General features: G+C 42.0%; 2 protein-coding genes across 2 annotated transcripts; one reads left to right on the forward strand and one right to left on the reverse strand.

The window, feature by feature from the left end:
• The first annotated feature begins 1,400 nt into the window (after positions 1 to 1,400).
• Positions 1,401 to 17,124, forward strand: mntb (MAX network transcriptional repressor b). The gene is made up of 6 exons (XM_078265359.1): positions 1,401 to 1,664; positions 5,547 to 6,135; positions 6,296 to 6,337; positions 6,705 to 6,816; positions 11,959 to 12,151; positions 13,138 to 17,124. The coding sequence occupies exons 1-6, from the start codon at positions 1,403 to 1,405 to the stop codon at positions 13,935 to 13,937; spliced, it is 1,998 nt and encodes a 665-aa protein (XP_078121485.1). The 5' UTR covers positions 1,401 to 1,402; the 3' UTR covers positions 13,938 to 17,124.
• An 890-nt stretch (positions 17,125 to 18,014) lies between these two features.
• Positions 18,015 to 22,116, reverse strand: LOC144527613 (septin-5-like). Its single transcript, XM_078265788.1, has 11 exons — positions 21,796 to 22,116; positions 21,016 to 21,112; positions 20,561 to 20,647; positions 20,182 to 20,305; positions 19,821 to 19,955; positions 19,607 to 19,724; positions 19,387 to 19,488; positions 19,198 to 19,294; positions 18,803 to 18,965; positions 18,169 to 18,271; positions 18,015 to 18,086 (listed from the first exon to the last, which is right to left on the reverse strand). Exons 1-11 carry the CDS (start codon positions 22,114 to 22,116, stop codon positions 18,015 to 18,017), a joined length of 1,419 nt encoding a protein of 472 aa, XP_078121914.1.
• Positions 22,117 to 23,733: the final 1,617 nt, after the last annotated feature.

A 23,733-nucleotide genomic window follows, 5' to 3' on the forward strand; every position in this document is an offset into this window, starting at 1 on the left:
TCAAAGACTGTTACCATGCAGCAATACATACACTACATACATGCATCTATATAAAGTATAAAGACAAACGCAACATTGTAACATAAGCCATTCATTACAACACTAATATAAGATGTATTTGTTTCCCCTGAAGGAGATATATTGCATAAACCACCAGTGCTGCTGCATCGCATGTTACATATCACATAACATATAACACATTCAAGATTAGTCACAGCATACACACAATATGGAACATAAGAAGTAGAGTACTTACATGCACGATACCATATGGACATAATGACAGAGAAAGAGAGAATCCTTGTGATGAAAAATATTTTTTCAGTGTGTGTAAGACAGAAACAGTGGCTGTGAGATGAAAAAAATGAAATGCAGTAAAACTGGCAAGAAGGGAAGGGAAATAAAAGACATCATAAAAGTATAAAATATTTTTTTATTAAGTTTATAGGTTATAACTTTCCATAAAGTGACCACAACACTTTAGTTGAGGGGAAACAAATATATCTACTTTATATTTTGTAATTTAAAGCATCCGATAATCTAATATTTGGTTCATCTAAATCTTAATCTCAATATGTGCTTCAAAACACATATCTGGGATTTGTACACACAATTATTAAAATAACTATTCAAATTAAAATAACTTTATTATTACCCTTGTTGTTACCCCACACACATTTTAAGTACCTATGGTGTAAAATAATTTATAATTTGTATTGAATTGGTACAACTAATTAATTTGGTTACTATTTGAGGCATAAACATCAACCCACTGAATAATAATAATAATATTGATAACGGTACATTTTGGTCAGCTGCCTCTCCTTAGACCATAGACTGTAAAAAAAATAAGCCTAAAACACTAGTAAACCCCGCCCCTCGTCGTTTGATTGACAGCTCTGATCCCGAGACAGCAGGGTGGCCAGTCACGCTCTCGCCATGCAAATGAGGCGCGCAGGCCGGGCGGGTGCCCATGTGGACCAGCACCATGCCTTGTTGTTCTGAGCGCTGATTGGCTCGCTGTCGCCTGATTGTTCTTCATGCGCTGCGGGCCAGCGGCGGGGACGAAAACATGGAGGACCGGTAACAATGACGGGACTTCTCTTTATCGATTCCCACAGGGATACGCGAGTACACCGTGAGCCCATTTTGCTCCAGGAGGTTTTAAACAGAGGTTTTGATTATTTTAATGTCTAAGTTGTTATCTAGGAGGGCTATCGGTTAACGGCTAACGACAGTGCGGAGTAATAGTGAGTGATGCATTCGCCGGGTTTTGTCGCAGGCCGTAGTAACAGGGCGGGACAGGAATCCGGGAGGGGCGGGCTTTAACGAGAACACGACTCGCCTTGTTGTGTGTATTCCCGTGCTCGCATCGCCATCTTGTTGCAATCCTATTTTACGTATGCGAGGATCTACTTTCTGTTTGGCCGGATTGAAAATTTACCGTCTGCTTTCAGGAGAAGCACAGGCGACAACAAGCTCGTGCGGGTGTGAACCGTGCACACGGCGCTTCCTACCGGGACACTACCTATCCCCTCGGCCTTTTTCCGTCCCGGGCCACCGGGTCGCTTGCCGTGAGGGTTTACGCGCAATGAGCATCGATACACTTTTGGAGGCGGCCAGATATTTGGAATGGCAAGCCCAGCAACAACAGATCACACGTGGTGAGTTCAACAGCAGACTGGTGCATCGCGCTGAACTTACGACACCAAAATACTGTGTGTGCTACATCCTAAACTGCCTTTTGAAAGACTGTATCCCGTTACTATGACAGAGCTTGCATTTTCAACTGACCCGCCTATAACGTGAACGGAAACGTTTGTAGTTTTTGTTTATCGCCCCGGTTCATGCCCAAAAAAGAGGCTGAAGTCACTGCAAACTATCAGCGATTCCCGAGTCGTTAATTGTTGCACATTTGTTTTCCCTTAATGCGGAAACGGTCAAAGTTGTTTTCCGAACTGTGTGTGTGTGTGTGTGTGTGTGTGTGTGTGTGTGTGTGCGCGCGTGTGCGTGTGTGACAGTTTCAACATTGTAACGTTTGTGACTCACTGTACATGTGTGTGAGAGGCATAGCAGAAGAGTTTCTGCCAGTAACCGTGTTTGATTTATGTGTTGAATCTTTGTTGTGAAGTAACTGTACATTGTTCAGTTTATCACAGGATATACACCTTAAAGCTCTAATATATATTTTAAATCTGTTAAAATTAGAGATTGAAATTAGTGATTGAAATCAATGAAGAGTTTCACATATCTGGTATCAAAGAACCCCTTCCGAATCGATTTGCCCCAGTTTTTTGTCCGTCGAGCACCGGCAGGGCGGTGGCGAGCAGAGGCTGCTCTTTACATAATACCCTGACGTTGCTCAGCTATCTTATGAGACACTGGGGCGGGCCCTCACGCGCTCACCCATTTTTGTATATCTGCGCGCGACCATATATAGTATTTGTTTGTGTTTCTCATATGTATTTGAAACCGATGAGTTGTCAATCGACATAATGATCTGTGACTTGTTAAAAGGGAGACATGGGGCTGATTTTTGTGTTCCCCTCTGATGACGTGTCAGACAAATCAACCCCCTCCCCCAGCATACCGCGTGCTAGGATCCGCCCACCACGACCACGTGCACATCCCCCCCCCCCCCCCCGTCTTGGATACACACCTACGCGCATACACACACGCACTCCTCGTCCCCGCCCTTCCCATTCAGTCTACTGACAGTGGCGGGTCAGAGAGAGAGGGGTGTAAGTAGGGCATCCTCCCTGCTTACCCCCAGCAGCCTCTCTTAATGCAGTTATGTCATTATACGTTTGCGTGCACTTGAAATTTGGAGCATGATGTGTGCATGGATTGTACTACAAAAGCTACACGAACAATTTGGGATACACCAACCAATATGTCAGAATATTCTCAGCTGATAGCAACTTCTGTCTTATGTCTGCATGTTGGACATTGTTTTTTTTTTTTTACTTCTGCTGTTTGGCCCCTGTGTGGAATTTACTTTTTTTTTGTTATATTAGCAAACAAAGTAACAAAACTATTAAAGAATGTGTTTTTCTACTGCATTTTGCTCATAAATAACACCAGTGCATCTGTTAAACTAGGGCTGAGCAATATAGTTAATATATCACACATTTCCAAAATGGATGTATATCACCATATGGCACAAAATCTAAAGCAATGAACAATGTTCGTCTGTTATACATGAGTGGAGACCAAACTGGTCATAATTGTAAAGGTGAAACTTTAATATCTATTTTAGTTTCTGTTTCAGAAACTGGATAAAATAAATAGCTGGAATGATAGAGTTCTGGCTGCAACTAATAAATTATTTTCTCAATTCAATGATATTTCTTTTCTGTAAAATGGCAGAAAACAGTGAAGTATGTTTATCAGAGTCCATAATGAGTCATCAAATGGCTTGTTGTTTTTTAACAACAGTCCACACAAATCCTCTGAAACCACAGAATGACTGGCATTTTCAATAAACAAATTAACAAAATCGTTGCAAATTATGTTTTTAATCCACTAATCGTTTCAGTTTGAGATACCATGATAATATCCTATGCAGGGGTCCTACTTGAAACCAAGTGTAATGCTCACAAAGGAGGGAGTTGTCAGTCTGCCACTGCTCAGCAGATGTTAGAAGAGATATGAACACATGTATAATCAAGGAATAACATTGTTACTCCATGGTAGCACTATTATTAGACTCTGGATTGTTGTCAAATCCCACAAATTAAAAAGATAAAACGATTCCAGTAGTGCAGAGAATTAGTTTTCTTTTACATATTTAACTGTGCAGTATCAGGGGTTTGCAGTTTCATGTGAAGAAAAAATGAAAGTGTTACTTAATAGGCAGCCTGGTATGTGGTGTTTCTATTTTCTTTTTATAATGGTGGATGGCTGAGGTGTGTGTTGGCGAGCAGGTTTGAGGAATCCCTGGGATCTTCTGTTTCTAATGTTGCTGTTTCCATGGTAATGGAGGGCTTTCCACATTGCTTTGAGTCTGCCTGTTACAGTGTGCAATAACTACTCACTCATATCGTTGAGTGTGTTGTATGTGCCTGTGTGTGTGTGTGTGTGCATCTTAGGGGTGCAAGATATATCGACTCAATATCGTTATTGCTATATCACGTTGTGCAATATTATATCTAGGGGTGCAAGATATATCGACTCAATATCGTTATCGCAATATATATCGAAAGTGTCGCAATAAGTATGCAATATTTTGTGGAGCGCTGCGTCCAGTCCGTTGGCTGTGTGGCTGTGTTGTGTTTGATTTAGAGCCCGCTTGAAACGCTATAATGATCATGTTTCATTGGCCAGTTACCGTGCCACTTGCACATCTTAGTGCACGTTAGCGCACGGGTCCACTAGGTGACAAACCCTATGGAGCGTACCACGTGTCTGCATATTTCGACAGAGTGACAGTGTAAGTGAAGAAATTGATAGAGACAACAAAACGGAACGAATCAGAAGAGAAAGAAAAGTTGTGTCCTGTTCTCTTTATATATTTTATACTGTCCAACCAGTAAAACATGTCCTGTTCTGTAGACATGGTCCTTATTTATTTATTCATGTTGTACTAGTCCAATATGACTGTCAGTTGAAATAAACCTTGTGTTGTAAGAAAACTTGATTCATTTGTTATGAATCTATTTTGATGCATTTTCCCGTAACTTTTGTAATTTTACATTTAAAAAAAAAAAAAAACGATATTTATATCGATATCGCACTATTCATAATCGCAATATCACATTTTGTCAATATCGTGCAACCCTAGTGCATCTGCATATTCAACATGAGCACAGCTCGGTAACATTCCCGTCCTACTATCTGATTTTTTTTAAATTCATTTTTTGGCTTTTTGTTTGCAAATTCAACAATTTATTTATACGTTATCATGGTGCCAACTCTAGTTGACCCAGCAGTGGCTCGTTGACAACAGTCCTCTGCTGTTGGTCAGACGGCCTGAACCCATCATGCTCATCGCTGGAACGGTCCAGTCACAGCGCAGACAGAGGGGGGGATTCTCTCCAGTCAGGAAACGGATGCAGACATGATTTCTATGATTATTTCCCCCTCTCCACGATCCCACTCCCTGATTACATCATTCTTTGTGTGTGCGTGTGCACGTAGTGTTGAGATGTTCACTAGACAAACAAAGTGACATCCACTTTGACAAAGTGATCTGCAGCACAACAATGAAACAGCTAAGATTATCTTTCATCATTTGTTGGATGTTGGTTGATAAATTACAAGTTATTATTGATTTCCAAACTGCATGTAGAGTATTCTCTGCATTCAGTACTGACGTGTGTGTGTCTGTGCATTAGTGTTGTCACATACTGTATGACAGGGCATGAAAGGCAGATTTAACCACTACAAATAGTTTTTCTTAAATATGAACCAAGGGCAGGTTGTCTCAGTGTTTAATGTACAATCCACTCTCTAGTTTGTCTCCTCTAACATCCACTCTTATCCTCCTAACGTTTTTGTTGGTATCCATTATTTTTCCATTACTCGTCTTCTTTATCTGCCTACAGAGGAGGAGCAGCGCAGAGAGAAGGAGCTCATCAACAGGGAGGCAGAGTCGAGGCGCGTGGAACTTGTGACCTCGTTGTCTCAACCAATTAGAGCCAACCATGTCACTTGGGGCGATGACACTCACCGTCAACAGCTGCATCATCCTCTTGCCCCTCCACCCCCTTCTCTCCCACCTCCTCAAGTCCCCATTGCAGTCATCCCAATGGTTCCAGTTGTCACTGCGACACCCTCTGTACCGCACCTTCCGCTTACAACGCAGATTGCTGCGGCAGCAACGTCGCTCAATGGCTCACCACCAGCCAAGAACGCTTCCTCCCCTCCGCAGCAGCAGCAGCAGCAGCAGCAGCCGGCCTCTCCTCACCTGCTGTGTGCCTCCCAGATCAAGTTAGAAAGTAGTCCGGAGCTGATTAGTGCAAAGCCCACCCAATCACAGCCTCAGGTTCAGATTCAGTACTCAACCTCCATCAGCACTAATGGCTCTCAACACGCACTGGTTCACCATCAAGCTCCACCTTCATCTCAGCTGCGGCCTAATGGAGTAACGATGGAGGACCTGAGGGCGATGGATGGGAAGAGGAGGCCAGGAGGGTGCGCGCGCGTGTGTGTGTGTGTGTGTGTGTGTGTGTGTGTGTGTGTGTGTGTGTGTGTGTGTGTGTGTGTGTGTGTGTGTGTGTGTGTGTGTGTGTTAAAGTTGATATAAAGTGTAGATGAGTTTTTGGTTGTATTTGATCATTTATTTTGTTTCCAGAGCGGGGACCAGAGAGGTGCATAATAAACTGGAGAAGAACAGGTTAGTCATAATAAACTTCTAATTTATTTTAGTTGGTGTCAATATAAATAAAGAAAGCAGCCCTGTTTTTTTTTTGCATGACCACCACACACAAAGTTTCTTTTTAGTGTTTATCACATTTTTCCTGAAAGAGTTTCATCAGGCCAGAGGTCATGGCATTTCATCAACCTTTACAAAACCATTAAATCCTTCTCAAGCATGCAAAATTGGAGTCATGAGGTCTCTTTAAATGACCACAACTTGGTTAACCTCTCAAGCAAATGATCGACTTACTAATAAATGGTGAATATTCTCCCAAGACGGTAAGCTAATGACAACCCATATCAAAAGTGTGACCCTTTCTCGTTTCTGACTCTTGGCCCTTCAGGCGAGCACACCTCAAAGAGTGTTTTGAGACACTGAAGAAGAACGTTCCAAATGTTGACGAGAAGAAAACCTCCAACCTCAGTGTTCTCCGCAGTGCTTTGCGTTACATACAGGTAGAGTTTAAATACATTTTCTCAGCTATAAGTCTTAACATACTTGTGCGGCCCGACACAGTATTTTGGGTACCCGCTATTTTTTAATCTCATTGTTTTCATCTTTCTTCGGTATTGAGTTGATTGGTTCAGCTCTGGGAACAGCACATGCTTTGGTCCAGTGGAATTGATATACAATGCCTGTTTGTTAGCCATTTAGCCCTTTTGTGTTGGTTAGTCCCTTTCACTATGATATGGCATCCACCAAATATTGGTGAATCAGCCTATAAGAAAGTGGTGAATATATCCTATGTTTTATTATATGTGTCTATACAATGTCATGATTTTTTATTTTATTTTTTTACAACACAGAGTTTACTTTTCTTGAGAACATTGGTTTGCATTTTAAGCATTTCGGTGAGATTCTTATCCAGCAGAAGTGTTATGTAACTGGAGTCATGTGTCTCATCAATTAAATAACTAAATGATGGAGTAACATTTTTCTGGGGAAGTATTTGTAGTTGTGTAGAGAAGTAACATTGCATTGCTGACGGTGGTGTGGGGGAAGGAACCGTGCAGCCCGAAGAGCTGAGGGTTTTTTTTTCTACTAAAGTAGATGAGGGAGGATTTCTGCACTGTGGCAATAATAAATTGCAGCCCGGAGCTAGATACGGTGCTTCCTTTTTTGTGGACTAGAAGCTTCATGATTTTGAGTTCAGTGGAATATGCAATGGGGAGTCAGTGGAAAGGAGCTAAATTAGGCTGTGAGATGGAAGAACTTGTTCAAAACTAGACTGGCTGCAAGATCTCCCAGCGTTCAGGGAGAAGAACAAGGATTTGAGGCAATCTTTGACATGAGATGATGATGGTGAGGAAATCTATACAGCACAGCTTACTTTAAGTTTCAGTGTTTTGAAAGAAAGTTACAGAGGACTGGTCACTCCATTCGTAAGCCACAAAAACAAATGCCAAAAATAGTATATATAATGGTGGTAGCTGCTAGTGCTGAAACAGTCAGTGAATGAATCAATTAGTCGATCGACAGAAAGTAAATCAACAACAAATTTGATAACTGAGCATAAATGTCAAATATTCTGCGACGGCTACTCCAAAGTAAAGATTTACTGCTTCTCTCTATTATATATTATATATTACAGTATATATTGAATATTTGAAATTTGAAGATGCTCCTTTGGGTTCTGGGAATTTATCAAAGGCATTTTTTTTTTTACTATTTTCAGTTTTTTATAGACACGGAAACCTAAACTGAGATTGCTTTTTGTTCTTGTGGTAAAGTAAAATTAACCTGGACTCTTTAATTTAGACAGCAGACCTTTGTAAAGTATTAACACAATTTATATCAACATAATATGCTTCTACTGAAAGTCTATAACAATAATATTACATTATTTTCCAATTTACCAAGGCAACCTAACACAGCTCCACTGTTTAGAAATTCTATCTGAATAGAGCTGTGTGTAACCACTGCTCTGTATATTTCTCCACCTTCTCTAAACTATAATGTATTCAGTAGGTTTTATAGACCCAATCACAATGTTTCTGGGTAGAAAACCCCTGAGTCCTGTTCATACAATTCACAGGGTTAAGCTAACAGGGACGAGGAACAACTGCATATACTCTCATCTCATTCATCTAAAATGCATGTTTGATTGTTTTATATTTCAACTCTTTCACTAAACTTAGGTTGGAGACCTAATTTAACTGTTGGGCCACAGACTAAAGAAAATGACACCACCCAAACTAGCAGTTAGTCCGACTGGCGGTGAGATGTTGCTGTTCGTAACGCTAGATTTGGTTTATCAAAGACGCTATCAAAGCAACACAGTACAGAAAAAAAGCAGAACAGAAATGTCAGAAAGGTCGGACCATCGTGTTTAACTATATATCTTTAAATGTTACAGTTACGGCTGAAAATGACAACAAAAATCAATAAGTTTGCTATATTTCACAATTCAAATCAACTGTCATTTGTCTACCCAAATGTTTGTGTTAGTGTGACGTCATGGTGATTCGGTCTATTGTAGAAGAGTGACTCACCCCTCTTCCCCCCCCCCCCCCCCCCCCCACCCCCCACCCCCATCTCTCTTGGTGCCTCTTCTCGTGTAAGCCTGTAAACCTCAGTCTCTCTCCTTGAGCCATGTGAGATCTGAGCACATGGCTAGCGCAAGCCTGGTGACGTCACCACAGCTCACCCACTCCGATCTGCTCTGCACCTCTCGCCTGCTGAGAGACAGTGATAGGTACCGGCTAACACAGTGTTTCCATGGTTATAACAGTTGAATAGGTGCAGATTTGCAACAGCTGTTTAATATTTTCTTTGTCTTCTAACCCCCATCTTTCTCCACCTCTTCTCTTCATCTCTGTCCATCTCGTCCTGTGTCTCTCTGCTGTCCTATTGGTATCCATAGCAACAGTCAGCAGGTGGCCAGGGCACTGTAGTCTGTGTGTGTGTGTGTGTGTGTGTGTGTGTGTGTGTGTGTGTGTGTGTCGTAATGGCTAAACCTATCTAATTCTGGTTATATTGGTCTTTTTGTCACCTTTTTTCTTAGAGAGGGCGTCTTGAAAGAGGAAGGATAAAGGTGGCATAGATGAAGCGGAAGAGGAGGGGGCAAGGGTGTCGAGGGAGTGATGGATGCAGGAGTAGAAGGAGAGGGGGTGTGGGATGGAAGTGTAGAGGAGGAGGGGTTTGGGGTTGGGAGTGAGCTGAAGCACACGACCGGCAACCGTCCAGTCACATCGCCCCTTATGTGTAATTACCTCCATGCTTCACCCAATTAGATAGCTCCTTATGTTTTTTATAAACTGCTGCTCAAGCAGCCAAATCCTCACAGATGAGGTTGCCAAGGAAACTGCTATGGGTGACAGCTGTTTCCTTGGTGATTTGGTGCAGGCCTAATGGTGTCTGGGTTTGAAGACCTTGTAGTGATGTTCACGGATGCACAAGCATTTGTAGTTCCTCTGTGGCCAACTTGAGCTAGGAAATGTCTGTGTGACCGTATGTGTGTCAGTAGTGTGATGCTTTGTCTTAGAAGTATTTAAGAGGGAGTATATTCAGTGATTGTGCATATGCAGCAGACAATATGAAATATGAAATAACCGATATGAAGCAGCTGGAATAACTTTTCTAGTAAAGACAGAAATGAACAGAAATGTTACACGGTCTTAATCTGATTTGCTGTCATTCATTTCCAAATCCACTGCTTCTTCATGACCTCTAAAAGGGAAATGGGGAAAAAGGCTGCATGTGTGGAAGCACGTAGAGGGGGAGGTGTTGGATAAGAGATTTTGAGCTGTTATAATATGACAAAGTTTACCAGGTCTGGACTGGTAGCTGTTGCAAAAATGGCTGTAAATTTTGATGGGAGCTGGCCTGCGTGTGAGGCAGTCACATGCCTGCAGAGAGTAAACAGCTTTGCTCACTGAAGTGAGTGTCCTGTAGTTGGATCATGTGTCCCCATGCTCTCATTTTATGTTCTCTCTCTCTCTCTCGTATTTCCATCCTTATCTTCCCTTTTTTGGTTGCCCCAATAGGACAGGAAACTGTTTTCTACTAGGTCTTTTTTTCAGAAATTATTCCGACTATTCAACAAGTCCGCTGGATATTTAGTTTCCAGTAATGTAATGACAGAACCAGCTGCCAACATCAACAACTTACAGCATTTGACTGGTTTTTGTTTCTGATTTACCAGCATAATCCCTTAGCCCCTTTCTTTCCCACCTCTCAACCCATTTTCCTTTTGTACCTCCCTTCTCTCTCCCCTTTCCCTCACTCCTCCCTAGTAATCTGTAAAATGTCCTTAGCCTGTCATACTGTTTGGTGTTCATGCGTCAGCTGACCCACACAGAAACTAGGTCAAAGAGACGGCATGGTGAGGCTGGAACAGCTCTATCTAAATCTTTCGGTTTAGTTTTTTTTCTTTTTGTGTCTCCTGCTGTGTTTTGTCTTCCTTGTTTCATTTGTAAATCTACAAACACACATGCAGCTCAGCACATGACAATGCTGTGCTCAGAATGAATACTTTCATTCAGTGTGACTGTAATGTTTAGGCTACAGTCACTGACATCAGAATTGTTGGGATGATGATGAACTGAATGAATGAACGATTGGTGGAAATGGCAGGACGTTTACTCCCACACTGACCCTGTTGTCTCAAAAAACAAGCATGATATCCAGGAAATGGGAGGAGCTTCAGTAGATGACATCAACAAAAGCAATGTGAATATGCTTGAATTTGCATGTGTGCTTTCCTGTTGGTGTATGAAACTGAGTGAGCATGGGGAACATTGTGTTTCAGGATTGTGCAAGCAGGGAGAAATGTGGGAGTGGCCAAGACTGCACAGAGAAAGAAAGTTGGTCTTAATTCCCCTTTCTGTTGCAATGCCAGTTCTGTGAATGATTTAAAACCAATTCCAGCTCCATAGCCTGTACATAAGGTATATTCTAGTGGAGATAATGGCCTCAGACAGAACAAGTTCTTTGTTTTTTTCCGCCGTTTTTAAAAGTATATTTTATTTCCCTGTTTCCCCTGTTTTATGATCTGCCCCGGTTTCCGTGTTAATTTGCTGTTGCTGGAGTTAACTATTAATGTAAACTCACACTAAACACTTCCTCCATCCGTTTCATATTAACACATGCCCAGTATTTCAGAAGGTATTACTTCCCTCTACTTCTTTACTCTCTACTTCTCTACTTCCCTCAAAAAGCTTTTATTGAAAACTTCTGCAAACTTCTTTAATAGCAGATAAACACAGAAGTAACAAACAACAACAAAGCATTATTGATCAGAACTACTTGCCTAAATGAGGACAGTATTTATTGTTCTGAGCGACCAAGGTTGACTATTGAATGACTGTTGTACTGATGAAAATAATGCTGTGGAAATAAAAATCATGCAGAACTTGCATGCTAATGTGAGCCATTGTTGCATATATTCTTTTCCACATTTTTTTTTTCTGGCCTTTATTTGTTTATGCAGATTGGACCTCAGCTTAATACAGACATTTATTTGATAATTGATCCAGTACATTTGTCAACCACGTACCATTCACAAATCCTTATACCGTGATTGTGTATTAGAAGTATTTTCCAGTGTTTTTAGATGTACTAGTGATCTATTCTGATGTCTTTGTCTCCCCTGGAAGACTCTGAAGCGTAAGGAGAAGGAGTATGAGCACGAGATGGAGCGTTTGGCCAGAGAGAAAATCGCAACGCAGCAGCGGCTGACCGAGCTGAAGAACGAGCTCAGCCAGTGCATGGATGTTATCGAGATCGACAGAGTCCTCCGACAAACTATGCAGCCGGAGGACGACCAGGCCTCCACCTCCACCGCCTCAGGTACAGGGATGAGATACAACAACTCGCAGCAATACATGCATACCTGATCCTTTTCTACAGAACTAATCATGTACAATACACAAGTGTAATAGCAGTTTTTTTAGTGGCAGGGTATGCATGGGAGAGTAAGTCTTGGTTCGATAGTTTGAATTTCAGTTTACCTCTTGACTGTGTCTCAGTGGACATTATATTTACATAAACGTGTGGGTGTGGTGGGGGGGCTTGACATTAAAAAGTGGTGCAAGGGTGTAAAAGAGTAATTGAAAGTGGTTTGGAGTGCACGCTTGCGTGTCAAGCAGTCAGCAGCTGGCCCCCGGTGACTAGAAGCGGAGCACACAGAGCAAAAGGCTGTTGTCCTGCTGCGTGCGGTCTCTATCAGTGTTAACGAGCACATTTTCAGCTCTCTTTTCTCAGCGTTAAGCTGTTATGTGAGAGACGCAGTTACGGCATCTTACTTTTTTGGGATCGTCTTTTACTATTTTTAAGTGCACCCACACTTTAGATTTTCTTTTCCCAGACATTTTCAGTTAAAGATTTATATCCCTGCCGCCAAGATGCTCCTCCATCGGTCACGGATCATGGAAAGTGAAACTGAAATCTGTCATGGTGCGGTTGGATTTATTCACGCACATTAAAACGATTTATGTTTTAAAAGATTCTTTCTTTTCACATTTTTATTTACAGCATTATATGTTTATATGTATATCATAATAGGCTTTATATTAACTTATTGGGAGAAAACAGGTAGTTCTATGTAAAATCTGACATTGAGCACCCCCATGTAGCAAAAATGGCACGATCCTCATTTCGTAACGCTGCTGCGAAGATTCGACTGTGAGGTTGGCAGTCGAATCAGGCTCCTTCGATCGAAGCATCGAATATTCGACTGTACGGGGTCACCCCTAGCGCGCACACAGAGTTCATACACATGGCACTGTTTCTTGGATCGTATCATGATGACTAACAGTTTCCTCTCTGGTCTACAGAAGGAGAGGACAACTTTGAGCAGGACATTGACGAGGATTTCCCCGCTCCTCCTGCTCCCACGTCCCTCCCCAAACCAACACCCCCCATCTTACAAGCCCAGCCGCTCCTCACCTCTCACCTGTCAATCCAGCATGCCACCCTGCCTCTTTCTGGAGTCCTGACCACGCCCTCCCCCTCTGCTACCCATCAAGCCATCGCGCCTGCTCCGGCCCCAGGTCTGCTGCCCGCCCATCCCATTCAGCCCCCGGCAATGCAGGTCCAGTCCACCGTCATCGCTCATGCTGCCGTCTCCCACCCTTCAGTCATCCAGGCTGTCAATCATGGCCTGCCAGCAAATCACAAGCACCTAATGCACATAGCCCCGTCACCTGGCCCCATCTCCTCCATCCCTCAGCCAATCGCAGCAGCACCCGCTGCCGCCACTCACCAGTCGATAGCTGCCCAGCCGATCGGACACATCACCGTTCACCCGGTGGCTCACCTGGGAGGTCCCCTGCCGTCCCACCTCCCGACTCTCTACCCCCAGGGCGTGTCTGTCTCCCAGTCCACCATGGTGGGCCACATCACTCACACCTTCACCCATCACACCCTACCGCACGTCCAGGCTAATCCTCAAGTTAACACTAATGGAGCCCAGGTGACCAGCGCAGCCGTGATCAGCCAGGGGAGCCCATCGCTAGGGAAACCGACAGCAGTGCTGGCCCCCCACCCCCAGCTGGTTGGACAGGCTGCCGTCCTCAACCCTGTCACTATGGTTACAGTCCCAACCTTTCCTGTCAGCACACTCAAACTTGCCTGAAAGAATAAAACAAGGGTGGGACTGATGGAAGTTAGTTGAAGGAGAGAAAGATTCAGAACCTCCTGGATGAGTTTTCACACTCCTATCAATAATCAATAGCAGAGAATCTCTGACAGACAAAATCAACTTTTTTGGACAACTTGTGATGAATATCTCCAGAGATATTTCGGTCACAGCTCTGTTAGTTTGTGAACAATGACATTAAAGCAGAGTCCGTGGATCAGGCCATTGTTTGTGAAAATAAGACTGTGACATTTGTCTGCGCTGCAAAAACAGGAACTCTGTTTTACCTTCCTTCCTTCCTTGCCTTCTTCTCTCCTTTCTTTCCTTCCTCCTCCCCTTCCTTTACAACCAAAAGCACTAACATAATAAGCTCAGTTCACACTCAGGCATCAAGGATTTACCTTAACTATTCATTCACTCATTGAGGGAAAACGCAAGGGAGAGAGTTGTTTGTCGTTGGACTGTTGCCAAGGCAATATAGTATGTGCCCGTATTTATATTTATATCATGATGTCACATGGGACATATTGGTGGAATAATGTCACTGATGTGTTTGAGAGCAGGATGAGGGAGCTCGGGAACTCACTGATCCGAATGAATTACAGACAGGTATGATCAAGTGGGAAGTAGACCACATTGCATCGTCTTCTTATTTTCTGATGCAGTTCTTTACTTTTTGACGTCGGGAACAGTAGTTCCCAGACATGAAAGTTACTAATTTATATTGCCTCTAAAAAAGAAAAATCCTTCGCTTTTGCTTCCGATCTTGCTCCATGAAGTTACCGTTAGGCCCTCTCCATCTTCCTCCAAATGAAGGTTCCTCACCACTGCACTTGGCACCAAACACCTTGCAAATAGTTTAAGAAAAATAATGAACAGTGCAATAATAAAACCAGATCCAATCTGCAAGACAAAAAGAAGGAAAACCAAACAACCTCATTGTCTTTGGTGTCACAAGTGTCCCATTCAAGAGTTATTTTATCCACTACCCCTTATGGCTTTCTTTTCGGAGGGCAATGTTTGCTCAACATACAGACGCATCTGTTTTTACTGGCTTTGTGGAGATGTCCAGAGACAACTTGACCTTTGCCTGTTGGTCACTGGAGATTGTATTTCCTTGTAGGAAGTTCACCAAACTACAGATTTAAAGGTCGAGCAACAAGTTTGAGATAAGCAGTCAGAAAGAAAAGACTTAAATGTACCATTGGAAAACCAAGCTAGGATTAGAAAATGTTGAAAAAGTAATCCATGCAGTCAGTTAAATGTAAAAAGGTAGTGCACTCCACTTGTAATGTGATTAACTGCCCACAGTGAAAGACTTGGCCAGAATTAAATGTCATGTTTTCAAACCAATCAAGGCCAGTTATGGACTGTTTGGACATCATGCTGAACACAAATCTACATTATCGCAAATGCCTGATATTTGGGTGTTGAATTTTAATGTCAAAGACAGAAAAGATCCCGTACAACTGCTCTCAAAACATTTAGTGACAGGTTTTCATCCTCTTCACTCTGATGCAACAGCTCCCTCTGCTGCCTCATCCCAGACCTCATACTGATGTTTCTCTCTCTCTCTCACACACACACACACACACACACACACACACACACACACACACACACACACACACACACACACACACACACACACACACACACACACAGCACTTGGGCACGACACAAACCTCCTGCACAGGCTTTTAAAACGGCGAGAGACATGTTGAGTGTACAAGTTCACTTTTGACCCTTAAAACAAAAAAATCTTAACTCAAGAAACACTCCTGACTTACTTTTTCTGCTGCATCATATTACATACAGTGTGTGACTTTGGTCACATGAGAAACTCTTAACTGCCGAAAAGATTGTGAGGTGTGGATGAAAGCTCAAGAAAAGCTTGTAAGTGGACCTTGAGTTAAGATTATTTGTTGTCAAACTAGGGGAGATACATTTGTCTCAATTAAAAGTATTGGAAAAAAAGTTTGGATATAGCACAAAATATTAAGAAGACTGGAGAAAGGCCTAAAACCAGTTTACATTTTATTGCAGTTTTGTGAAGAATAATTTGGCAGTGACGTGACCTTTTTCCAAAAACCCACCATATCGAACACCATGCCAAATCTTCTACTCCAGTCCAGAAAATCTGTTTCAAAATGGAAAATGTGTTGACACCGACTATTCTTTGTGTGTATGTCTATGTATGTTTATGTGCACACATTTAAAACATTTATGGCTTCACAGCCTTCTTGCCAGCCTATACATGTCATACCATGAAATCTTCCATCAGTTTATGTGTATGTAGTCAATGTTGCGTGGATCTGCTCCTCGCCTCTTCTGCTGTTTCTGTACGTTATGTCTGTATATGTGACTGTATTCAATATGTTTTATATTCTGTACTATAGTTAATCCTACTGTACCTGTAGCGTGTGTGTGTGTGTGTGTGTGTGTGTGTGTGTGTGTGCGCGCAGCAATTTTTTTTTACACAGAGGTGATTTATGGTATGAGCCTGTTTGGGTGCTATCGTGTGTGCCTATACTCAGTTTTGCTGAACACTGTGACAACTCTGGCAAAACACGAACACATTGAGCAAATGGAAGAGACAAAGATATACTGTCATGATTTTTTTTTTTTTTTTTTTAAATGTTTTTAAGTTTTCCATTTTGTGAGTTGGACTGAGACATGGAGTGGAAAAAGTAAAAAAGAAAAGAAAAATGTTGCTCTTTTCCTGATAACATAATGTCTAATATTCAATTTGAGTTTTGTAATATTTGTATGTACGAATGAAAGTTTAGTAAATTTGTGATCGTATGCACGTTTTGGCATATGAGTGTATGTATCTTAAAATTTGAAATGCTCGTTTCTTTTTGGTTTTGTTTTGCATGTAGATTGCCGTTTAGTTTCTTTTGTTTTTCTGTTTATTTTTGGGACCATGTACAATACTGTATAACGTGGGCAGGATCTTGGACCTCATGCTACATTGATATTATATATGAATATAAAAACAAGTTTTCCCTATGGAGAAAGTTTTAAGTTATATATCGCCTGTACACTTTGGGCTGCCTTTTAGATCTAACTGTCCACTGTTTAAGATAACAATGATGATAATAGATAAAACATATTAATGATGAAGAATTATGCTGATGAAATAATAAAGATTCTTAATAAATCTTATTACATTTACAACACATCTTGCTCCTGTATTTATTGGTCTTGTGTAGAGAAACAGACTGCATATAAACTGTTAAGGAAGCTTTTTTATTGATATTTTTCACTATATTGTCCTTACGAAACAGCAAAATTAAAGATTAAAAATACATAAAAATAAAAACACCGTTGACTCACAAGTAATAAGACATGAAAAATGTAGTTTAAAAATGTAAACCCAACTTTAACATCACTACAATGAGCTATAGATGACAGTGTTACATCCTTATCAAGGTTACTAATTAAGGAGCTGTTCTGAAACTCATTAATAAAACTAATGGAATAAAAGTAGTTAATTGTAGAAGCAGTGTAACTCTGGCTTCGGATGAAGTAATGAGCCAGTGTGACCTGCTGAAGTGCTCTTGAACACAACACCTTGTCTGTGACGGCTTAAGGCTGGTACATGCATCTCTTGGCTGCACGTAAGCAGACACGGGAGTTTGCGTGGCTGCGTCTTTTATACTTGTACAGAGTTTGAGTGTAAAGTTCACTTGTTTCTTTCTTTTGCCGTTCCAATCAGCCTTCTGACAGGAGTTGGATCAGCCAATCGGCTCGCTTGACACTCGGGTCTGCATTGTTAAATTTGGGAGTGATTGCCCCTTTTCAAGCCTGGGCAACTTGGAATTATCCTCAACACCATTCTCTGCGTAGACCCACAGAAACGGGTATGTGTATCGTTGGAGAACCATGATTCCAGCCTCGCTCTCACAAGTTGTCCTGGGGAACAGCAATCAGACAAGGGCCTCAATGTTGCTACTTTCCTTTTCATACAAGTTCCATCTCTTTTTGCTTGTCATTCATAATAAAGGGGGCATCCTCTGTCTTCCTGGGCGCTCCTTGTATTTACTCCTCTTCCAGGGAATTATGGGAGAATCAGAAACCACCTTTCTGGCTGTGCTGCATGTGCTCGTGAACCCTCTCCAGCACCTCCTGCATCCTCCTTAGCTACAGAGGAGAATAAATGAAGTGAGTGGTGATAACCTCTGTAACCGAGTGAAAGAAGAATGAGCCGGTAAGAGAAACGTACCTCTTCGTCTTTCTCAAAGATAAGTCTTTCGGTCTCAGTGTCGGCGGCAGCCAGCGGCAGAGGAAAATCTGCCTCGCTCTGCTCTAGATGCTTCTCACGCAAACTAAAACCCATATTCACACCCACATACACAGAAAGAAGAAAACAACTTCCGTGAGCATCAATCTCATCACAGAAAATATCAGTGTGCACATGTGCTGCATGGAATTATTGTTCCTTTTTTTTATAAAGATTACTTTTGGGCTTTTTTATGGCTTTTAATTGATAGGATAGCTTGAAGACAGGAAAGGGGAGAGAGAGGGGGGGCAACATGCAGCAAAGAGTCGCGGGTCGGATTTGAATCCTGGCCGCTGGCAAGGACTCAGCCTACATGGGGCCCACACTCTACTGGGTGAGCTAGAGGTTTCCCCTTTTATTGTTCCTTTTTTGTTCCTTTTTATTTTTAAGAGCCTATATTGTATTAAAAATGTCATGAAAACAAATCCCTCTCCTCCTACAAGCAACAATGTTAAGAGGTAAGTGCGTGAGTGTATGTGACACTGTAAATAAAAATCAAGACTTGTGTTAAACTTATGGCAATGACAAATAAGCTACTACAGAGAGCATGTTAGTGACACATCAACCAATCAATGACCTGCGTTTCCTCTTCTGCACCACCATGCGCGTCATATTTTGTATGCACTGGGCTCTGTAATTCTCATAATGCGTCTCCCCCGTCACGTCCTTCAGATCCTGCATGTGCGTCCTCATCAGCATGTTCCTCAGCAGCAGGAAGTCAGAGTGAGCCGGGTTCTCCACTGACCATGCAACGACAACGTGTTACTGGATCAGACTGGCTGTTCTTGGTTATCAAATAGAACAAAAGTAATGTATACAACTGATACAAAATCAAGGTGCCACCCAAAATACCACCCAAGTAAAAAATGTCCAAAGTCACTGTGAAAGCTAACTAAAAGAAAAGTGTAATTGCAAATAAATCTGGAGAAATGTATAACTTACAACTAGTGAGTGTGTGTTTGTGTGTAATACCTTCTACTAAACCCCAGGGATAGACACGACCCCTGAATTTGTGGCCTTCACTCTCCACCTGAACATTACTCCCAATAACTGCAAACGGGATGCTGTCCTGCAGAGAGAATCAAAAACAATAAACTGTCAGTCTTAACGTGGATGAGACGGCACATTTCAACCATGAGAAAGTAGAGTCAACCGACGAACCTTGAGTATCTGGTCCTGGTTTTTAAAGTCTTCGTCCTCATCTGAATCACACTCAGGAAACTGATAGATGTTGATCCCATACTGCTTGATCTCCTCTCTGATCTAGAGTACATGAACACATTAGAACACTAATGTTTGAGAGAAACACAGAAATAAAAATACAACTTCTCCTCAATACCTGAACTCTCCCTGAAGAATGTGTGTGTTTACAATCTCATACCTTCATCTTCATTCTGTAGACCTCTGCTTGTGTCAGGCTGTCAGCTTTGGCCACGACAGGAACTATGTTGACTTTCTCTTGCAAGGCCTTCATACACGCCACATCCAGAGGTCGAAGACTGATGGGAGAAAAACACACATGTGTGTGTAAATGCACACATACAGGAACATAGCCAAAAAAAAAGACAAAGTAAAATATGTTGTCAGTACAGTACCCATGGCCAAATGGAGAGATAAAGTAGAGGCAGCAGTGGACTCTGTTGTCCTGGATGTTCCTTCTGTTCAAACCGCTTTCATCTCTGAAGTACTGTTCAAACTGCTGGTCGATGTAGTCTTCTATTGGCTTCCAGCTGATGCAAACATACAATCTCTGTGAGTAAAACAACAACCCTGGCAGATAACTGAGTTTACAAAGTGAGCTACTTCAAAATAAAAGAGTATTCTGTGTGCTTGTGGTGCCATGAGTTGAAGTCTGATGCATGGCCTTGCAGCCTGTCTATACTCTAACTTTCAACCATGTCCAATAGAGCAGCAGTGCCACCAAAACACGCTGCAGGTGCATGCTGATGACCTCACCTTTCTGTGTTGTCAACGGCGTCTCCGAACCCTGGTGTGTCTATGATGGTGAGCCTCAATTTGATTCCTTTCTCTTCAATGCTAATTGTGTGTTTGACGATGTTGACTGTTTGATTGATCTGTTCTGCAGACACATACAAGTGCAAAGTAACTAAATGTACACAGGCAACAAGTTAACAGCGTGTACAAACATGTACAAGAACACACAAAAACTCAGGGTCAGAAACTAATTTAAAAAGAAATTTGAACAAGAAAAATGAAAGCTAATAATGTCATTTTTTTCTACATAGACCATTCAATTGCATAGTCTAGTTAAAAACCTACTTTCTTATTTCATTTACATGGGCCACATATAAGTAAATAATAGAACTAATCTCACCTTGCGCATTGGGAACCTTCCTGTCTTTGTAGAGGTCCGTGAGGAACAAAGTGTTGATTAGTGTAGATTTACCGAGGCCAGACACCCCTACAGAGAAAGAGACAACCCTGACTCTTGAAGTAGCATGATCCGACTGTGTTGGATGTGATATTTCACTAATAATTGCCAAAGAGAAAGTGCTTCCTCACACACAATGACATATCATACTCCGACTAATCAGTTCATTTTTTAATCATGGTTGACAAATGTAGAATTCAGAGCTGGTGTGTCTATAATCTGCACTGACGAAGGCATTTCTTAGCATTGTGTCAGTTAATTGACATCCACTCTGATGTTATCAGCTGAAACATTCTAGATGTTGTATATGGTTTTGTGATTTGTTGTGTTTAAAAAAAAAAAAAAAAACCTGCAGCCTTTAAAAGTATCCCTGTTAGCAGACATATAGGAGGACTTACCTGCTACCATAATCGTAAATGTGAAACCTTTCTTCACTGTCTTTCTATGAACCTGGTTGGGCAATGTGGCAAAACCCACATACTCCTTGTCCTGATCCTGCAGAAAGAAAACACCAACATAACATGTATGTATCTGCATATTGTATATAAGTGAGGGTTTTAAGTGTACTCATTATGTTGTTGTAAGAGGGAGTACTGATGCAATTACGTTACAGTCATGGTAACACATGGTAGTCATAGTAACAGCCATCACTGTTGTGGCCTGACCTGGACTCATCACAATCTGACTCTCATTATGATCTGCATCTAATGCTTCACAAGTCTATGAAGTGTGCTGCAAAGCATCATGGGGCTTCGGACCCAGTAGCATCAGAAGAAGGATGAGCGGAGGAGCAAGGAAACAATAGACTCTCTCATCTTCATACCTCAGCAGAGGTGCACCTCGGGGCAGAACAGATACGTCTTACACCTGTTAACCACGTCGACATGCACCTCTGCTTTGACCGTGAAAGGTAATGTCTGACCTCGGTATTAACTAACTGTATTTTGCTTTTGTTTGTACATGAAACAGCTGCTGAAACAGCATGAAACAGTTCCAAGGATAATTGTCAGCAGGGTTAAGGATTTAGGTATTATGTACTAGGATGTGAAGAAAAAATTTGGATGTTAGAACATACAGTATGAGTTCAGCATTGTGCACAACTGTTGGGAAATGTATAAAACAGACATTTTGTATCTAGGGGCTTCTTCTGACACAGGCTCTGGCATACAGAAACATACCTCTGGAGAGTAGGGGTCAAAGCGTCCCCAGGGGCTGTGTGGACGTGAGGCCTGGCTGAGTGGACAATCCATGGACACCTGAGAGACGAGCTGCCTCCTCAGCGGCAGGGGTTGAAACGCTGTGTCTGGTCCCACACGACTTGGTCTATTTGGGACTGTCGGAGAGCCAGCAGGGTGGCAGGCGATGGGACGAGGCAGACAGGGAGTCCCGGGGAGGCTGGGGAGTGCCCCGTTGGTTGCTGTCCCAGTATCCTCTGCCTCACGGTGGACTGGTGCCTGGGGCTCTTGGCCAGGCTGAGAGACGGGATGCAGATCCCTCATGGCGTAAGGAAATTGAGTGACCTCCTGGTCCTTGATGGACAGACTGGAAAACTGCGACAGGAGGCAGCAGAGGTACACATCATGGGTTTATATGGAGAATCGAAAGACTCGAAAATATAACTCACTTTAAATCAAAACTTAAAAGAAAGTGTTCTTTCTTTCCTATTTACTGATTTGCTTGGAAAAATAATGGTGCAATAAAAAGTTGATTACTTTCAGTCTGGAGTCCAATCTAAAGGAGAGACCGATAGCTAAAAAGTGTACGGAAACCTTAAATCTGCAGTTAATTAAACCAGTAATCACCAAAAACTATTAGACATGGTCTCTTCTTTTATGACCAGTTACAATCATTACAGTTAGGATTTTTATTCCATGCAGGACACTAAAAAATTTGGCAATTCCACTTTGATTTTGAGTCCTTTTCCCCTCAGAAATATTATATTATTTAATCTGTGTGTATATTATAATTGATCAAATATAGATAGTTGACGTGTTACTATAATAATAATACCGCCAGTATAAAAACAAACACTAACTGACTAACTGGCTGCTGGTGGCCACAGTCAGAGTCATGCTTTCGGAGTAAATGACAGGATGAGTCTTCGGTGTCTTTTGTTGTAGTGGCTACCCTTTCTTCACTGATTAGCCCTGACTTGTGAGCCCAGTACAGAGGCCTTCATCCATCTGTCCAGGCATGGTGGAGAGGCTAACAACAGACAGTCTGGAGTTGGAGGTTGGTAAACACTAGGGTCCAACTGGATATACTAACTAGACTGAAGTAATAGTTTTCAAAAATCATTTTTAAGGAGCCTCTTTCAGTGTGGAGGTTACGTACACATAGTTATTAATCAGGGCCATCTGACTATACAGTCCACACCTCATACGTATGTAATTTTCCCACAGAGTGACTCTACTCGCTATCATGAGCAGTTAGGGCAGCCGAGCCGCCACACCTGCTTTACAGAAGACACATTTCACATTGTCCTGTTGACTTGGTCTGAAGACAGCGGAGAGAACAACACGGAACACAGTGCTGCTGGCCTGATCAGGATTTGTCTGGCGTCCCTCTGCCTGTCAGCTCTCATTACCCACAAAGCTTTGTAGCAGGCTTAACCCAGCTTCTTATGCTCTGACAGGCTGGGGGGTTGAAGATTTAACTATTAAACACACACACACACACACACACACACACACACACACACACACACACACACACACACACACACACACACACACACACACACACACACACACACACACACACACACACACACACACACACACACACACACACACACACACACACACACACACACACACACACACACACACACACACACACACACACACACAAGCTATAAACACTATTATTAAAGACTATTCTACAAACGTGTCCTACTTCCTACCTCTTTTTCTGGGAAAGTTGCTGCTTTTTTTTAGCAGAGGATAGCATATATAAATGAGAAAAAATGTATACTTAGTAAAAAAGACAATACAAATCCATAGACTTGTTGTATAAGCTGGATAATGAGAACAGAACATGATGGCTATTGGTCCCAAATGTACAAAAAATAAGTAGCTTTACTATACCCTCCTGCTATCAATAAACAAAACGTA

Source organism: Sander vitreus, chromosome 13 (genome assembly GCF_031162955.1).
Source record: "Sander vitreus isolate 19-12246 chromosome 13, sanVit1, whole genome shotgun sequence".
NCBI classification, from domain to species: Eukaryota; Metazoa; Chordata; class Actinopteri; order Perciformes; family Percidae; genus Sander; species Sander vitreus.